This window comes from Seriola lalandi, unplaced genomic scaffold, assembly GCF_002814215.2.
Source record: "Seriola lalandi dorsalis isolate HSWRI2012SDOR001 ecotype SW California unplaced genomic scaffold, Sedor1 jcf7180002054486, whole genome shotgun sequence".
In the NCBI taxonomy this organism is placed as follows: Eukaryota; Metazoa; Chordata; class Actinopteri; order Carangiformes; family Carangidae; genus Seriola; species Seriola lalandi.
The window spans coordinates 1,502,810-1,521,250 of record NW_019525039.1 but is presented as its reverse complement, the minus strand read 5'-3'; the positions used below and the strand labels follow the sequence as shown (position 1 = coordinate 1,521,250).

Here is an 18,441-nt window from a genome sequence, read left to right as displayed (position 1 = left end):
AAAAAGACCATAACATCAGATTTTCATGGCCGGGTCAAAATGTGACATTACAGTATACCTCATATATATATATATTTTTTTTAATTTTGTCTGTCAAATTAATATGGGCTTTGGTGTAATAGTTGGTAGTAAATAACTTGTATGCCGACCTTAAAGCAACCTCAGAAACTGTTGGCGACAACAGTAATGACAGCACAGTTCATTTACAGCACAATAATAATAATAATAATTATTAGAATTCATTCAACTCAATAGGAACACAGATCGCTTAAAGGCCCTTGACCTTTCAAATGGGCCCTCATTCAAAACCAGACCTCCAGCCCCTTTATTATGGAATCTAGACACTTCATAAGATTTTAAAGGATTCAAGATGAGACTAAGCAATGCCTGGTTAGTTCGTACAAAGAGCTGCAGGTATTGTTGTCCAAACCTAAGTCCAAGCCAAAAAGATACCAAGTACTTTTTGCATGAACTGAAAGCTCAGAGGGACAATAATGCTGATTAATCCTCTAATATCTACTAGAAAAGGTCTAGAAAGCAGTAAGAGTTCAGAACTTTTCCAAAAACAAAAACCCTGAACAACTGAACATGACGTGGTTGTCATGGTCTTCTGGGTAGCTCGTCAGAGGTTGTGAGGCTTGAAGAAGAGAAGAGGTTCCGTAAAGATGATGGGGGTCAAGGGGGAACAGGGAATTGAAGGTAACCCTGGTTTCTACACATTCGTCCGACACTTAGGGAAGATGGGTCCTCCCTCAAGCCTTCTCTTTCTTACTATAGATGGAGAAGAGGATGGAGGGACAGAGGGAGAAGACAAAGACACACAAGATGAAGAGGAAAGAGAGGTGAAAAGATGAGAGGAGAGAAGGAAGGAAGGGAGACAAATTAGACATTCCAGGAAGGTTTGTCATCATCATAATCTTTAGCTAAAGCAAAGCAAAGTCAGCCTGCCTTATTTACTTTGCACAGAGCAAGAAGAGAGGCAACTGAACGGAGGGGAAAGCTTTCAGAAAGCAGGACATAAAGATCAAAGTTACACCACCTTTACTACAAGTGGTTGCAAAAGGAAATAGCTTTGGCAAGAGCTCTTGAAGGAAAAAAGGACAAGAGACATGGGTGGGATGGTGATAAAAGCAGGGCTGGATTGACCCACTATGAGACAATAATGAGCTGTGGCCCCCTATTGACCCCTCTGTTTCTCCCTTTTGTGTATTCATTAATTAGCGACCCGTAATTAGTTTGTGGTAACTTTATAAAGCTCAATTTCATTTAATAAAATTGACCATACATCAAGAAACTCAAACTCAAAACTAAGTTAAAACTAGAATTTAACTTGTGGGTGTTGCCTTATAAGAATAATCTTTTCATCTATAAGCTAACTGCCACACAGGGAAGCTGGAGTGTTCAGGGCCAATGAGGGTCTGGCGACAATTAGCTCCCGGGCACAGACAGGTAAAAAGACTTTCATCCTTCCTTTATATACATGTCCCCAGATTGCAAGTGTAGTTTGTAGTTTGTCTCTCTTTGGGGTTATTTTCTGTCTTTTAAAGGCTGTTTTGCATGCCTTTCTCATTATTGTGTATCTCTTTGTACTGGGTCTCTGTGTTGTCATTTTGAGTCTCTTCATTGCCTTTTTTATAATCATTTTATGTCTTTTAACTGAACTATATGACTTTCAAACAAGAAATAATAAATACTAACAGTCATTTCTGTTTGCACAGTTGGTAATCCATCTTTGGATAGGAGCAGTGTTTAGAAGAGGACAGAAGTGCTCTTCTGAAGGAACTAACTTCAGAGGCTGAGCAGAAAAAGCGGAATTTCTCCGGACAAAGCAGGAACAATAAAAAATACCAGATCAGGATAGAAGGAAAATCCAGAGAGTAAAAAGGCCAAGAAGAAAGATAATGTAGGTATTGTGGCCATTTAAACATCACAGGTTTACTCATGGGAAAGTGTTGTAGGAAACACAACAGATGAAGAACACGAAGGGTTCCGCAGATTCACAGTGCAGCCAAAAGAGGAGCGAACTCCAAGAAACAGCCGAGGCGAGCAAAAAAAGAGAGCGTTTCGTCCAGCACAATCAGAATTCAAACAGAGAAGAGGCATTTAGTGGATGCTGTTTGATCAGTGTCTTGGGCATATGACACGTGTGCACAAGTGCTTACATCTCTTCAGCATTTTTCATGTCAAATGCTCTCTGAATTTTTTCAATATTGTACATCCTTTTTACCTGTTTCTGGATATTGTGGACATCAAAATATTCCAGTTTGTTGCCTTTTTGAACAGCAGTGTGGCAACAAAATTTATACTCTACTTACAGTGGGGACAAAAGAGCAACTGCTAAATTTGGGAGGCACTGTCAGTAGCCCGAAGAGATGACTAGAAGAGGAAAAGAAGGAAAGTGATGATAGGTGCTACAGAGAGGCAACAGAAACTCTCAGAGGAGTATGACAGGAGGTGGCAGCGGTTCGTGATCTGGAAAAGAACCAGGAAGATGTTGGCAGAAGAGAGACAAGGCTGAGCAGTCAAATAGTGCTGTGTTTGTGTTTCAAGGTTTTTTCTTCTCTTTTCTTTTTTTTTTTACTTTGTCTTGGACTTGAACTTTTTCCCAAAGGCTCTCTCCAGCTCAGGGACAGACAGAGTGAGGGTGAAGGAGCCGTCCGACTCTGACCTGACGACACGGGCTTCAAGATGATGGGGAAGGAAAATCATGACAAATTATGACACAACTTCAAATGGTTTGTGACACAATACAAGAAGATTATGAAAACATCAGAAAAAAAAAGAAACCATAACCTGAACTCAAATGTAATCCTAATTCTCAGTTTCAATCCTGTGATAACCTCCGGTTGAAGAGAAGACAGCCAACATTGCATCAATTCATGCACTCATCCTAAAACTGATTCTCACAGGAGGTTCAAGAGCAAACACACTCACACAAACTTAAAAACATTCAGTAGATTATTCTTATTATTGTTATTGTTAAAGTTGGGCAAGAACACAAGCAAAAGATATGACTGACAGTGAGCCACAAATCATGTGTCAACATAGTTTCACAGGAAGGCATTTCACAAAATCTGACAGACCAGCTTGTTGACACTAATGAAAGCCTCTTTCTAACTCTGTAACTTTGTCCGTCAGTCTGTGAGTAAAGTTTTTTTGTATCGTGTTACCCTGTATAAAATAAAAACATTAGTAAATAAGAAAAGTCAAAAATAAAATCAGCAAACTTAAATATTAACCTAAATATCTCCTGCCAAGTGCAATAAACTTTTCCTCCACTAGTTTCATTTTGTCCTCCCTCTCATGCAAACAGTCTTTTCTTAGTGCTGATGTCATAACTTAGGAAGGCACTGTTTTGATTGGGGGGGGGGCTTTCTAGCCAATGATGTCACACTGATTCCTCTATTAGAGTCTGATTAAAGCACAGCTCAAGGAGATATAGTGGAGATACTGTCGGCACTGACGCACATAACAACTAGCACTGCCAAATGCAATACTACTGAAAGAAAGTTATGTAACTGAATAAAGCATAGTGAGGTGAATAAGTACTCAAATACATTATGTACTTCAAATGTTATCAGTTTGAGTCCAGCCCAAGGACTTTTGTCGTGTTCCCAATTCTGTTTTCTCTGTGTGTGTGTTCATGTGCCTGTATCCAAAGCTCAAAGCTGCATCTGCACTATGAAATGCATGCATGTACGCGTATGTATGTGTGTGTGTGTGTGTGTGTGTGTGTGTGTGTGTGTGTGTGTGTGTGTGTGTGTGTGTGTTTGTGCGTGTCTGTGTGTGTGTGTGTAACCCACCCAGGTCGTTGTTGTTCATCATGGCGTTGGAGCCTCGGAGGCGCGGGCCCTGCTGGGTGAAATGGTAGCCAAACTTCAACAGTGTGGTGTTTTTCTCCAGCATGCTGGCGATCTCCATCTCCACCTTGTTGCCTAAGGGCTGACTCTGGAAGTTTGGAGAGAGAGTGAGGAGAGACAGGAAGAGTTGGATTAAAAGTGGGTTAGAAAATGAGATTTGCGATAGAGAGACGGGAATGTTAGAGGAATAGAGAGATAAGACACCAAAGAGCAAGAGGAGGAGTCCATGAACTGAACATTAGTGCCACTACTGATAACACAGTGATCTGATAACAGAGGATGAAGCGGCAGGGGGTAACATGCTTTGTCAATTTCAGTTTATTATCATTTCAATTAATCAATCAATAGAGCCAAATGGCAAAGACATACAAGAGAAAGAGGGGAGATAAAAAAAGAAAAATCTGTGAATCATTCAACAAGTTCAACTAACGGGCAAGCAGTGAGTCAGAGATGTACGACTATGCAGTATGACACATCACAAGGCAATCTAGGAGCATTAGACTGAAGTGGCAAAGATGGCCTGTGTACACTAATTGACACACATGCCCACACACACATTTTTGTGCATGGTAAGTGTGTGTGAGTCTGCATGTACTCTATGCAGGTTGGGTTGCATGTGTGCTGAGTGTTGGTACCTGATTGTCTATCTTCAGCTCCAGTAGCGTGGTGTTATTCTGCAGTGACTCTATGAGGGCCAGGATTCCAGTCCCTGTGATGAAGTTGGACTCAACATTCAGGCTCTTCATCGTCGTGTTAACCTTCAACATCTCTGCCAGGGCCTGAGGAAACACAAAGCACATAATAAAGCTAAATTCACTCATAGTGTTACAGCCATTTGCAACATGAATTATTAGGAAGCTCTTAACCCAACTGCATATTGACAGTTTTATGTTTTGTTAGCGCCATTGTCACAATGACTGACCACAAACACGAGGTGGCTGGTTGAGAAAGCAACACTTTAAATTCAAAAAATATTTGAATTAAAGTATAGAGATTGTTGAATTTTTTGTTTAGAAAAAGAGTTGGAGTGCACAACACGTGCAGAGAGTTTATCTTTACAAAAAGTGCTACCCATAACTCAATCAAACAAATTCAAACCACCAAATAAAAGATGAGTTGAAATTGGCTGACCCATTTCAGAGAAACGGAGCAATAAAATGTTGCAGCTATGACTTACAAATGCTACGGGGTCATTGCTTCTGGTTCCTACGATACTGAACCGCTCCACCACAGTGTTCTTCATCAGAGCCTCAGCGTACACTTTCAGAGTTGGGATAGGGATGTTCTGTGAACAGAAAAAAAACAAAATATTACAACTCAGTAAATGCTTTATTTCTCATTTTTTAACAAATAAAATGATGTGCTGTGTTTCAAAAAATTCCCTTCATGCACTAAAATTAATTCAGAGTTTATTTCTTAAACCGTAGCTTTTTTTTTAAAATTTGGTCTGCAAAATTAAAATGTGAAAACTACATTTAGTTCATTGAACTAAGGTAGTTTCTGTTTTTAGAAAATACATGTCATCAAACATGACATGTATTTGGATAAAGTTTAGTTTCTTCAAATGTAAGTACTAGAAAAAACTATCAGGAACAGATGAATATAATTAATAGAGGATCAGGTGTTTCATATTATATATAAAACTTGTTTCAGTTAAAACAGAAGCCAAAGTAAATCAAACCTTGGTGATATTGAGTTTGTAGACATAGCATGAAGCTCATATCCCCAACATGATATTCACACAGACACAGACACAGACACAGACACACACACACACACACACACACACACACACACACTCTTACCCTGATGTTGTTGAGGTTGACCTCAACTAGGTCAGGGTCGTTCCTCTTCACTCTCATCAGGGTCTCTTCTACGTCAGTGGAGTTGGGCTCCTCATCAGGGACTGGTTTATACTGGGTGCACTGGATCACACCTGGGATACAACACAATTACAGCACACACTCACCAACAAACCAACAAAGTCCTTTGCTTAATTGTCCAATTTACATAATACCATCTAATGAATTTCCCTTCAAAACATGCAGTCTAAACATGTTTTATGTACTGAAAACAAAGCAAGGGATAATTTCGTCAGTCAATTCAAAAGTTTAGAGCTGGCTCTTTTTTGAGAGACATCATATTTGGAAGTGAGATATTCTGACTCTGACTCAGTTTACAGCTTGAGGAGAATCTATAGGAGGAGCCACTTAAGATAAACAATGGCTTATTAATGTGTATGTGTGTTCTCGTGTGTGTGCCTCTGTGTGATGTGGGGATAAAAGAAATATCAACTTACAATTGTTTACACTGTGTAGTGTAAGAATGATACACACATGACTCATCAGTGATATTCCTGGAGGACCTATAGTACAACGTATGACTGTCTGTATATTCTTAATTTTATCTGCTTATGTACTTAGTTTTAACATATTTAATTGTATTTGTGCATGGATGAAGCAAGAAGAAAAAAAAAAAAGACTGAACCTATTATCTTTGGTAAAATAAACCAACATTCTGCCAAGATGAGATCATTTCACTTGATTCCAATCCAGGCCAACTCCAACTTCAACATTTTTCTGGAGTGAGCTGATATATTTTTTTCTCAAACCAGCCGAGTGATCTGCTGTATTTCAAGCTACTTTAACTTGCTTCTTGAAAATCCCTGCAGCAAATGTGTCCCTGTTTGGATCAAGTGAAGACAGCTCATGCAACTGGCAGATTTCTCCAAATCAAGACTGAGTGACATACATGTGTGCAAGTGTGTGTGTGTGTGTGTGTGTGTGTGTTTTATGTACTGTTGAGGCCTTGCTTGTTGACTATGGTGCTGCTGGCCAGGGCTTCATAGTACTGCTGGTTACTCATCAGGGTGTGCATACCCAGGATGGCTGCAAGACAGCAAGAAGGCAGAATGAGGATGGGGAGAACAAAGGGAATAAACAGAGGGACAGAAAAGAAAGAGAGACAGAGATGCTGAAAAGGCATCCATAGATGTAGCGATTGTCTGGTTACATCTGTACAGTGGACCACCATGCTAATACAGATAGCACAAAAGCAGCATTGCAAACAAGTCAAGCCTGAAACCTTGAGTTTCAACAGTCAAGCAGTTGTATGCTGTAAAGTTTCAGGTGCAGTGGTTTAATTGGTAATATGAACTAGCTTTGGTTTTGCAGCCGTAGCCAAGGTCCAGCTCTCTGTTGGCTGACTACTACCCTCTACATCATGACTATAAAAGATGTCAAGGTATGAGCTTGTGAAGCCACCCATCAGAGTAAGTATCTTGGCAGCAGTGAATCTGAAATAATTTTTTGGACACAGGATACAATACAAAAGATGTGATTTAGAGCAAATTATCACCTCATCTGTTTGTCAGACAGATCGAGAGCACGAGCACAGCCTGTGTTTACAGAGACATAAACAGTCAGGGAACGCAAGCTATCAAGCTGCTCTTAGTAGAAAGGTGGGTGGCGGAGGCTGGCATGATAATGGAGGGGACTTTGGTAGTGGACAAATCTAACTCATCACAAGGTAGGAAATAATGGCGTTCATGACATCAGTATAACATCACAACACTATATCATAACTCGCATATTACCGACTTAAAACCTGGTGTTGTTATTACTAAAGTGTATGTCAAAGGTTAAAGAGACCTCAGCGCTATTATCTGCAGTATATAAAGCATCAGTAATAGACACGTCATGGCAACAAACTGAAAGTTTGTACATGCAGCAAAATATTTGCCGCAGTAATGAAATTTGCCATGCATCACACGGACTCTATGATAGTCCTGTGTAATGCATGTATGGTTACAGGCATCTGTCCGGTTGTGAGCTGAGCTGCATGGTTTTGCCAAATGTCTGTTTAACACAGGCTGACAACGTGGACATGACAGAGGAGTAGAATCGTTCCATGCAAATACTTTGTGGAGTCTACAGATACCCTGGATGGTGTTCAGCTAGCGAACAGAGAGATCCAGCAGGGATGGAGGAGGCGGAGAAGATGGAGAGGCTGATGGAGAGATGAAAGGGAAGGGTGGAGGGAAGGTGGAAGGAGTGCTAGAGACACGGAGAAGAGTTAGATTGAGGAAAAGTTAAAGGGTGCGATGGTGTGTTGATAGTGATTAGTGAATGTGCAGGAGATGAAGATGAAGAATAATCAGACACCTGCAATTTAGAAAATTCAACATTACAAATTCAAAGATTATTCAAAGTCTCCTACAGAGGTTGTGTGCTCATTTTTTCTGTTAATTTCTCTATTAATTTTTACTTTTTTGTTTTTCTTCGAAAAAAAAAAATCCAAATGTTTGAATTATAAACATGAGAAATCATGAAATTAAAAACAAAAAATGAAAAAAAACACTAAAACAAAAACCAACATTTACAATTTTTCTTTGGTGCATAAAAATCTGTTCAAGACTTCTATTAAAATACTCATATATGGTTCAAATTGGAGAAAACTGAAACCAATAAGCTTTGTGCACATAGCAAATGTGACTGTGAAGAGATGTGTGTGAAGGCATGAGTAAGTGTGTGTGTTACCTGCAATGTCACATAGTTCAGCATCACTAGCACTAGCAAGGGCTTCTTCTAGCTCTGGCTCCAGGGTCACGCTCTCTATGATGGGGTCCACCCTCTTTTTAGGTACCCAGGCTTTCCCTGCAACATTGATTGATTTACCACACAAGAATGACAGTACAAGTACAACTACTATGACTGGTATCACTAGCACCTAAATCTTAGCTGATCACATTATTGAAGATGAGTGGAACATTGCTGGGAAATACATGAAGTCAACAAAGTCCATGTACTAATAAATCATTGTCACAACCTTTCACCTTCATGTAGGCGGAGAAAACATTTCTTCAGTAAGTCAGTATGATTTGTAAAAACTACGACCATTAACTTGTTAAAGAAGTTGTTTCGAAATACAGCATATACAATAGTACGTGTTGAAAACCAGCTCTCTTACATAACAACTGAGTCGTCTGAGGTGAGTATCCCTTCATGTCACCCCTGGCTACAGGCTGTTTTTTGTTTTTTTAAACCTGTTAACATGTTTCACATCCAACAATGAAGGTTTTGCCTGACCCTCAGGGTGAGCAGGAGGGCAGCGGCAAATAGAAAACATGGAGTGGCTGCAAGTGGACTGATGGCAGAAAGTGTTAAACAGGGAGCAGAAACTGCTATCGCTCCACGCCACTCATATGATCCAGTTTTCAGCTACTTAGCTGTTCCACCTGGACCAGCTTTACTGCTGGTCTGTGGAATTAAATTGAAATGTCTCAGGTCTTTTAAGTACACAGGATAGACTGCAGTAAGACCATAACACCTGCAAGGAAGATCATGATGAAGGTGACAGCAGGGAGACCATGTAGAGTTTCACATAGGGATGTTTGGTATCTCTCACCATCCGTCACACACCTGTGTCCACACTAGGCTGGTGCTTGTGGAACCAATCTCCCTTTAGGGAACTAAAAAAATAAAGTTGTACTCATGGATGGCTCAGGTTTCCCATTCATTTATAATTTTCTCCCCCCACTACATCTCAAGAATTGGAGAGTCCACCCTCTCCTCAGCTCTCATACTTGGATAACTCAGTTATCTTTAATATGCAAGGGAAACCAAACAGTCTTGACATTCAATGTTCTAGTCATTTGTTCACTTTGTAAAAACAGTGCTTTGAGCCAGCGTTTAATCTAAGTATATTCAATATGAGGAAACAAATTCTTACCTCTCTTCTCCCCTGTGAAAGGCACCAGGTCTTCTCTGTCTGGGTGTTCTTTGGCTTGTTTCTCCAGATGGGCCAGGAGGTTATCTCTCTGAAACGTTCCTGTCGGAGCTTTCTTAGTCTGGTCCTTCTGCCTCATCCCAGCTGGCAACAACGCATTCTACACAAGGATGGGAATTTTCATAATTTACTGGTACTGGAAAAATTTATTTTTTTAAATTTGTGAATTTGTTCCTATCATAGTCATTAAATCCTATAATACCATGCAACTTTAGTGCAGAACAATGAAGAACAAATCAGTCCAGGATTTCCTCCTCGCTACAGAAGCATTAATGAATAAAACAGTAATCTTAATTATGTCTTCCCAACATCAGTGACTACAATCGTTTTTAGCAGCTCCAGTGAAAATGAAGGAGACCTTTCTTGGTTGAAGTAAATCTTCAACCTCTTTCATTCTGATGATGATTGAAAATTAAGACACGTGCAACTCATTGTAGCTATACAATAAAAATGGCGTGAGTCATATGATGCAGTGCTTTCTCTTTTGCCAGTTATTGATGAAAATTCGACGATAGGTGGTTGAATAAACAAAAATTAAATTTAAATAAATAAATAAATACAATTTTTCATACATTTTGTAGGTTTTCATTAACAACACTATAGAGATATGCCCAACATTAATGTTGTATTGTTTGTATTAAATCTTTTAATAATTTTGAGGATTTGAAGAGAGATACGAGTATTACAGTAAGGGAGATAGATACAGAGATAATGGTGTTGTATCTTTGCTCTGGTTTAACTCCCACATCAGTTCCAATCTCTACTCCAGACCAACACAGGACCAAGATGTTTCCCAGAGCTTTGCTGCATACCAAGTTATTTTCAACTTAAAGTAAGATTCAAAAAACCAAGCTCTTCAAAGTGCTACTTATAGCTTCATATCTTATCTGTCTTGTCAGCACTCAGAGGCCTCTCTCTCCTCCCTGCCTGCCTGCCTGTCTCTCTCACCCTTATTCATCTGCTTTCAGTCTCTCTCCTTTAATCAGAAGCTTCCAACAAAACAATACTCCCGAAGCAGCAAACAATTTTCTAAAAGATACCAAACAATTGACACAGACCGCATTTTCACAGTTGTTCGGTTTCTGTTGCTCTCATTCAGCACTTCCTGTAGTGATCCATAAATGTTCACGTGACTTACAGTAGTATATATAGTAAAGCCAAGGGCATATCACACTGCCAAGCTTTCTGTGTCACACACTTATATCAGCTGCAGATAACAGGCCTCTTAAACTCAGCCCCTGCATGTTTTTTTTTTAACCAGCATGAGACTCTCTCCCTCTCTCTCTCTCTCTCTCTCTCTCTCTCTCATCCCTCTTAACTGTACTTCCCTCTCTATCTCATTTGGTCTATCTCTCTCTTGCTCTCACAAGCCACAGTAGACATCTACACGTAACTTATACAGTACATGTCTGTGAGCACAAGTCTGAGATCAAGGAACTAACTTACACATCCAGCAGATACAGAGGAATGAGAAAACGGTAAAGTTGTGGATCATAAAACCAAAATAATGTGCAGAAAGAAGCTAAAATGGTGAGTAATAATATTAATTAGTGCAGCTTTAGTTATGTGGGTGAGTGAAAAATAACAAAATTTTCACCTTCCATGATTTAAGAAATGTTACCAGTAAAAGTACATGTGATTTGTATTAACCTATTCCAAATTACAACAGGACGTTAGAGCAGGGATCCAAATATGTAAGAAATCTCAGACTTCAAGTGAGAGCCAAAAGGATGTGACCATGGTGTCTTAGTAAAAGTAAACAGTCCTAGTTGTAGTGTGTAAGCGTATGACTGTGACGCAGTACTGTACGTACTAAAACACAAAATGTTCTCTAGATGATTGACAATAAATTTATCCCTCTACAATCACAGCACAGCTGGCAGATGGGATGTTTTTGTGTCGAGCATGATGAAGCCTTTTCAACGGCTTACTGGAACTGATGTGGGAGGCCTTGCTGGGAAGGTTATAGTGTATCTCAAAGACCTGGGACAGTTCACTGTTGTGCAACAGGTTACCCTCATAAACAGGCACAAACAAGGTAAGTATGCACGCACTGCCTCTCACTGTTTATATCATGGAGTCCCTCCGGTAACTCAGTGCTGGCATTAGTCTCTCTCTCACTCGCTCGCACACACGCACGCGCACACGCACACGCACACACGCACACACCACACACACACACACACACACACAGTCGTGTAGATTATTCCCTACCAGTCATCCCCTTGGCATTGAGGGGGAGTCCAGTCACTTTGTGAGCAAGTACACATTCATCAGAAAGCTAATACAGCTGCTGTCACCACCCATGATGCATCACTGAGGGTGAGAAGCTGGTGGTGGATGCAAGACATGCTGAAGTAAATACATCATAAAAATCAACAGAAACTACTGATGTCCTGAACCTCCTGAAGCACAATGGCTGAAACTGTGAAACACCACCCGGCCTCCCAGGTGAGACTGCATTCAGTACAAATAGAGAAATACTTAAAATTCCAGAGGAAGAGGTGACGAAACGTGACAAAATCAGTCACATTACATTATGTGAGTATTTTCTAGAATTTATCTCCGTTGGCTCAGTTTCACTTAGCCTTAATAACCAAAGTTGTCTCCTATAGTTCCTCACTCATACATTTGATGAATGTATATTTTCAAGATGGATTCGTCTGGATTCATTTATTATTTTTCAATAAATTGTTGAGAAAAATTGCCAACTGCCATTCTGCAGATCCAAACGACCCCTTTAAAAGTGCTTGTTTTGTCCACAAACCAAAGATATTCAGCATTCAACAAATCTTAATATCCAAGAGGCTGAAACCATCCATGTTTAGCATTTTTGCCCAATTAATGACTTAAACAGCAAATAGATTATCAAAACTTTCTATCAAACACTAAAATATATGTAATATATTAATATATGTACGATAAATCCCAACTGTTTAATTCTATTTTTTCATATTCAATCTGTTTTTTATGTTGCATCCAGTTACTTTTACTGATGCAACCACTTCATTCCACATAGAGGATTACTGGTTTATTTCAGCTGTCACAATTCTGGCCAAACCGTTGCACACACTCAAACAAAACTGCGGGTCATCAACTAAACTCCACAACTCATCTTTAGTTTGATTACAGTAAATAAGAGAATATAAATTCTAACCAGCCTAATGGTCACATTGTGCAGCAACACCAACTGCCAACTAACTGCATGACTGTTTATTAGCTGGTTTTAGCTACATAGCATTCAAAGCACAGTCCATCAGCTGCCACTGAACTAACACTGTAGAAACCATTATTTACATTAGAGCCATTTACTCATGAGTACGTTCAAATGTTTTGCACTCAGAACAGTCCGACTGGTTTAAAACCAGAAATTACCAGCTAACATCAATTCAAATGAAAACACAAGCACATGTAGCTGTAGTGATATACAGTAGACTGCAGTATATTATGTAAGGGGGGCTCTATTAAGCCTGAATGATCCCATAATTCTCCACTGACACCAACACAGTGACAGCAACAGCTTCTCATGGGCTTTATATTATAAACTTACATCAGGATCCAGCTCCTCTAATTCATCCTCTAACCGCTGCAGCTCTTCCTCTGAGAGTTTCTTCAGCAGCTCGTCCTCATCTATGTCCCTGTACTTCTCCATCTCCTTCTTCAACACCGACATGACGGACAGCACACCTGGAAACATCAATTACAGCGACATGAAATGCATACAAACTCTAGCATAAAGCATTGATGCACAAAGTTGTCATTGTCGTCGTTGGTTGGATTGTCTGCTCAAGAGGATTATATGACAATAAATGTCAGCAATGCTGAATGGTGAGTTTCAGATACAACACGACAATCTGATTTCTGGCAACTAGAGTTAGCTTTCACAGTATATTACAATCTTGATCTTACATTTAAATTGCCTGTACTTCAACTTGCTTTAGGTGATATAATTAGCAATTCAGCTAAAGTTTTACTTCTATCAACTTTAGCTCTCATCTTGTATTCTCTTTGTAAGGTTTAGATTTCTCAGATGTGTCTGAGATATGAGATTCAGTGCTGCCAAGGTAAGTTTATACTGTACAAACACATGGAGGGATTTGAGAGGCATTCCAACGGTTCCCTTACCTCAATAACCCCTCCACACGAAAAGACAAAATGTAGATCAGGAGCCTGGAAGACGAAGAAGAAGATATCTGTGGATGGAGACAACGGGTAAGAAAACAGTAATAAAATGAATGGTGGAATAACAGTGTTTCAAGGGTCAGAGAAATACAAAACTAACTGGCTCAAGACAAAAAGGGAGATATACACTAACCAAGCGTCACTCAGTGTTGCTCTTTGCCGTAAAAACTTGACTGTACTCACCTCAATGACCCCCAGCTCAGGGCTAAAACAACAGCAAAGGCAGCCAAGTGCCTGTAACGCTCCTGGGAAAGAGAGATAGACCTGGAGGAGGCAGAGGCAGAGAGTGAGGAGAGACTAATGGCTCTCACAATTAGAAGGCAATTGGCAGTTTGAAAGTAGCTCCGCAATGAACTCCCATATTGCTTGTGGTAGAATGTAACCTTTACATATCACCTGATGCTGTTTTCACTGCAGATGCACTAGAGATTCTTTTTTTTTTTTGTATAAAAATATTAGATTTCTGAGATGTGTCCTGAAACAGGGGGAACAAACAAACAAAAATCTATCAATCTATCTATCTTCCCATCTCAGCCACCTCTTTTTTGCATTAAAGCGAATAAGCTTATTTATGTCGAGCTATAATTCTTTGTTGGAGATATACCTTTTTTGGAATTGTTCTACGTGGTGTAATTTATGGTAACACATTTAGGAGGAAAGAGAAATTGTTTCTGTAAATTGGATTAGCATTTTCAAACTAGAGAAAAAGACAGTGAGAAGCTCACATAAGGCTGTTCTGACTGACTGATTGTCAAATCCTCTGGGTAATGAAGAAGGTGTTGCGAAAATATGTTTGATAAGAAAAAATGGGCCTGAAACATTTGAAATCACTGACGGTAGCAATTAGAAAAACCAAACAGGAATTCAGTTTTTATATACAACTAAGATAAAATATACAAATCAGCTGTTTACCTCGGTTTAACAACAGACCACAGGAGTGTGATTTGCTACAGTAGCTACAATGGACAATTTCCTTTTATATATTCCATGACTATAACAGCAGACATCTTTAACCAGCATAAGTTTTCACCTGTTCACCCGGTCTCATTTTGTCTGTCGAAACTTAAAGCTCCATTTCCTCCCAGTATTATATCCCTTTGCAGAACTATCTGTCATTAAGCAGTCTCAGGATGCAGCTCTGCTTTTCCTCTAAAAGCACTCTGCAGAAAAGTATAAAAGTCAACACTGAATAAACCAAATATCTTGTCAGCAAATGTTTTTTTCTCGTGCTTTCTATCTCAGCTGGCAGGTTAGAGAGACTCTAGATCTGTTTTCCTCTATCTCTAGCTCTCTCCAAGGCAGGTCCGAGTCTTGGCTGTGGGACCAGATGACTGATGATGGGTGAGCGGCAGTGGAACATTTGTGGGTCACAACACCAAACACTTTGGCATATGTGCTGCCTCTAAGGCCTGGTTCCTTACAATTCTGGGTCAGGGTTTGAAATGTGTTTTGTGCTCCTGCTGATGGATCCCCACATGACAAGACTAATAATAGCTTTACTGAGGCTGCTGCTAGCGAGGATCAGAATGAACTCAAATTAGGCAGGAAAAAGGTTGAGATGGAGATTAGAAACCAACCAAAGTGCAAGAAATTCAGCATTCAAGGAGTACAATTCCGAGTGCAAACAATCCTTTTTGATCTTAAGTATATCAGCAAGTGTGTTTTGGCTAACCTCCTAAACAGTAAGGTCAAGCGTGCCGTTCTTTTGTTCTGCTTTCTCTAAGCTCTGTGACAAGACAAGTTTCCAAAACCAAAGATGAAGAACTGGGCTGGACTCCAAATAATGTTGCAAGTCTCCTGGAAGACACCGACCAGCTCTGATGATATCAAACAGACCCACGCCTGTATTTATAACGTTTTCTACAAGCTTCTGCTTCATTAGAGGACATTCACTGGGTAGAAAGGAGGAACAACCAGAGATGACCAGAGTCTGAATGTGCCCTGTTAAGTCATAAACAGTTAACTTGACCCCCTCTAAAGCAGGCTTGTCCGATCCTCGAGCCTCTAAGAATAGCAGCACTGATGCAGGATCATTAATCAAGACAAGAGATGAGTGTAAAACCTGAAAAGTGATGTTATATGGCATCTGCTCCCACATGAGCAAAGCTTTTCTCACTGCAAAATCAAAAATCAGATATAAGCTGATGGTGCTAATATCTGATTATCTAAACCACAATTACACAATGCAGCTACTTGTGCAGAACAAGGTGCTACGATGACCTGCTTTAACAGTGATTTCTTTGTAAATCTTTCAGCTAGATTTTTAAACATAAACCCCGGTGAAGCTGTGACTTTTTTCAGCCATGAAATACACACAAATCTCTGTTAAACTCACACATGCTCTCAGAGTGGCCAAAAACTCTTACAGCCAATAAATCAGCACATAAAACACAGTGAGAGCACAGCAGTGGTACTTTAGAGTTTCAGCAGATGACTTCCTGCTCAATGTTTTTGAAAACTTTACACTGTCATGAAAAAATGACATGGAAGCAGTGTGTGAACATTCCATAGCCTGGTAAGGCCAAGATACATTACTGTCATCTCTAAGCTGATGTCAAACTCAGTTAAAGTAGGACTTAAACTAGCTGGTTTGACCCTATCCTTCACAGATTTGTATACTTAAACAACTAAATCTTAATAAAGTCAGACACAAGTAAAAACATAATTTATTCTACAGATCCCTCTCGAGATCCCTACGGATTCTGACCAAATGCTAATTGCAACATAATCTTATGTTCTTATCTTGTTAGATTTGCACAGGTCTCCGAAATGGCTCAGTAGAAAACAGCTGAGAGCAACTGTCCCACTCTCTTATCTGCCACACGTCATAATGCATGTGTCAGAGACCAGCTACAGGACAGTGTGTGTGTGTGTGTGTGTGTGTGTGTGTGTGTGTGTGTGTGTGTGTGTGTGTGTTTTTCTGCTGTGACAGTAATAAGAGCGTCCACTTTCATGGTAGATTTAAATTTAGCATTGAAACATAGAATAGATAGACGATTACTCAATTGATCAGGATGCAGTATACAGAGTGTCCAGTCTATTTCATATCAAGTTGTTACCGTATACTTTACATTACATGTAAAGGTGAGATAACAATGAAGTGTAAGTCATAATAATCAAATTGTCTCATTCTATTTTTCCCTGAAAACTCAAATTAGACTATCTTTCATTTTTTTCTGAGGACACTAAACGCATCAGTGACAGGCTGCTGTACTGCTAGTCTCCCTCCTTTGGGGACCAGTATGGAGTCGTATATCATGATCTGTATAATCAGGGGCCTGGCAACTCACTTGCTGCCTTGGACCTGAGGTCAGGCCATGTGTGCATTCTGCAGAGGTCAGAATGTTTTAGCACATGTGTTTTTTTCAGGGTAGCTCCAGATATGATACATTACTTAACCTAGAGATGAAGACTAGACTTATGAATGCATGTAAGCATGTTTTAGATGGTGAGCAATATGCAGACTTGTAGAGAGATGACCAAAGACGCTGTCTCAGGTTTACCACAGTGTCAGGGCATGCAGGTCTACGCTCAACAAAACTGAGAGGAAAACCATTACTTACAAACTAACAAAGGTTAAAGGCTCCATTTAATATCGTGATGTATGTAGGTCACAGAGGAACTGACAACCAACATGTCAGCAGACAACTGTTGCCTCTCACTTCAATGGTTGACTGAAATCCTGATTATGCAAGGTGCTGATACTTACACTTGATACAGAGATACTGCTTTGGTTATGCCATCAACTACCAAGGTAATTGGTGTTAGGTAATGAGCCCAAACATGGAATGGTTGTAGCAAATAAAATAACTACTTTGTTGGAATTAGTTAGTTGAAATTTAATTGATGGTTTTTCTACAGGCTGTAAGAGGTGAGAGAGAAATCTGAGGATTATACTAATCATTATTATGAGATATCATAACTAGTGTAGTAATAGAATTCCACACATTGTGTCCAGGACCCTAAGAACTATAGGTTAGGACTATTGCAGTAAATGCTGCCTGTGCAGAGTTTTGGTGTTAGGACTTGCAGTCATTACTTTAAGAGTAAGCCTAGAACAGCCAATAAAACATTCTCCAACAGGAAGGAAAACACTAACAGCGAAAAATAAAAACTATTCCTGAATTTCCCTGAAACCCCCCTTCTTCTCAGTGACCTCATGGAAACTTATTTTCTTCAAGTAATTTTAAAACTGTTGTACAGTTCAGTATTTGACTGTAGATGTGCAATCTTCACTCATTTGACTGTGCACTATAATTTTTGCATTTATTTCCGTACCTCCTCCAGCGCTATTTATAGCCGGACGGTCCCGCTGGGTGACAGCAACGAATACTTTGACCAGATATGGTTTCCTTCAGAGCCGCCTGGAGCCGCACTGCGAGGTCCGCTCTGCTGCAAGCGCGCAACCCAGGAAAGCGCCAACAACTCCGCTAGACGACACCGTCCATGACCCGCAGATAATCCCAAATTCAGCAGGTTTCAGCGTCTTCACAAAGTTTCCTCCCCCGTCCCTGGTCGTCTCTCGGCGGGTTTGCTCAGGCTGAATCCCATCTCCCGCAAAGGGCAAAGTAAACTTAAGGGGAGAGATCCTCCTCCTCCCTCTCCTCCCCCT

The 18,441-nt window shown here is 40.0% G+C and overlaps 1 protein-coding gene across 3 annotated transcripts in view; it reads right to left on the bottom strand.

The window, feature by feature from the left end:
• Window positions 1-18,441, bottom strand: part of tmod1 (tropomodulin 1) — a 27,398-nt gene extending 8,957 nt beyond the window's left edge. Inside the window, exons 1-13 of one of the 3 annotated variants that reach the window (XM_023412729.2) lie at window positions 18,108-18,441; window positions 14,013-14,093; window positions 13,773-13,840; window positions 13,198-13,334; window positions 9,591-9,747; window positions 8,399-8,515; window positions 6,659-6,748; window positions 5,666-5,796; window positions 5,038-5,145; window positions 4,496-4,639; window positions 3,804-3,948; window positions 2,582-2,681; window positions 215-771 (exon numbers count right to left, since the gene is read on the bottom strand). In XM_023412729.2, coding sequence (XP_023268497.1) covers window positions 753-771; window positions 2,582-2,681; window positions 3,804-3,948; window positions 4,496-4,639; window positions 5,038-5,145; window positions 5,666-5,796; window positions 6,659-6,748; window positions 8,399-8,515; window positions 9,591-9,747; window positions 13,198-13,320 — 1,134 coding nt within the window. In that variant the 5' untranslated portion in view covers window positions 13,321-13,334; window positions 13,773-13,840; window positions 14,013-14,093; window positions 18,108-18,441 and the 3' untranslated portion in view covers window positions 215-752. Of the gene's footprint in view, window positions 1-214; window positions 772-2,581; window positions 2,682-3,803; window positions 3,949-4,495; window positions 4,640-5,037; window positions 5,146-5,665; window positions 5,797-6,658; window positions 6,749-8,398; window positions 8,516-9,590; window positions 9,748-13,197; window positions 13,335-13,772; window positions 13,841-14,012; window positions 14,094-18,107 lie in introns of those variants that run through there. The other 2 variants (XM_023412730.2, XM_087175739.1) reach the window with 2 other exon arrangements.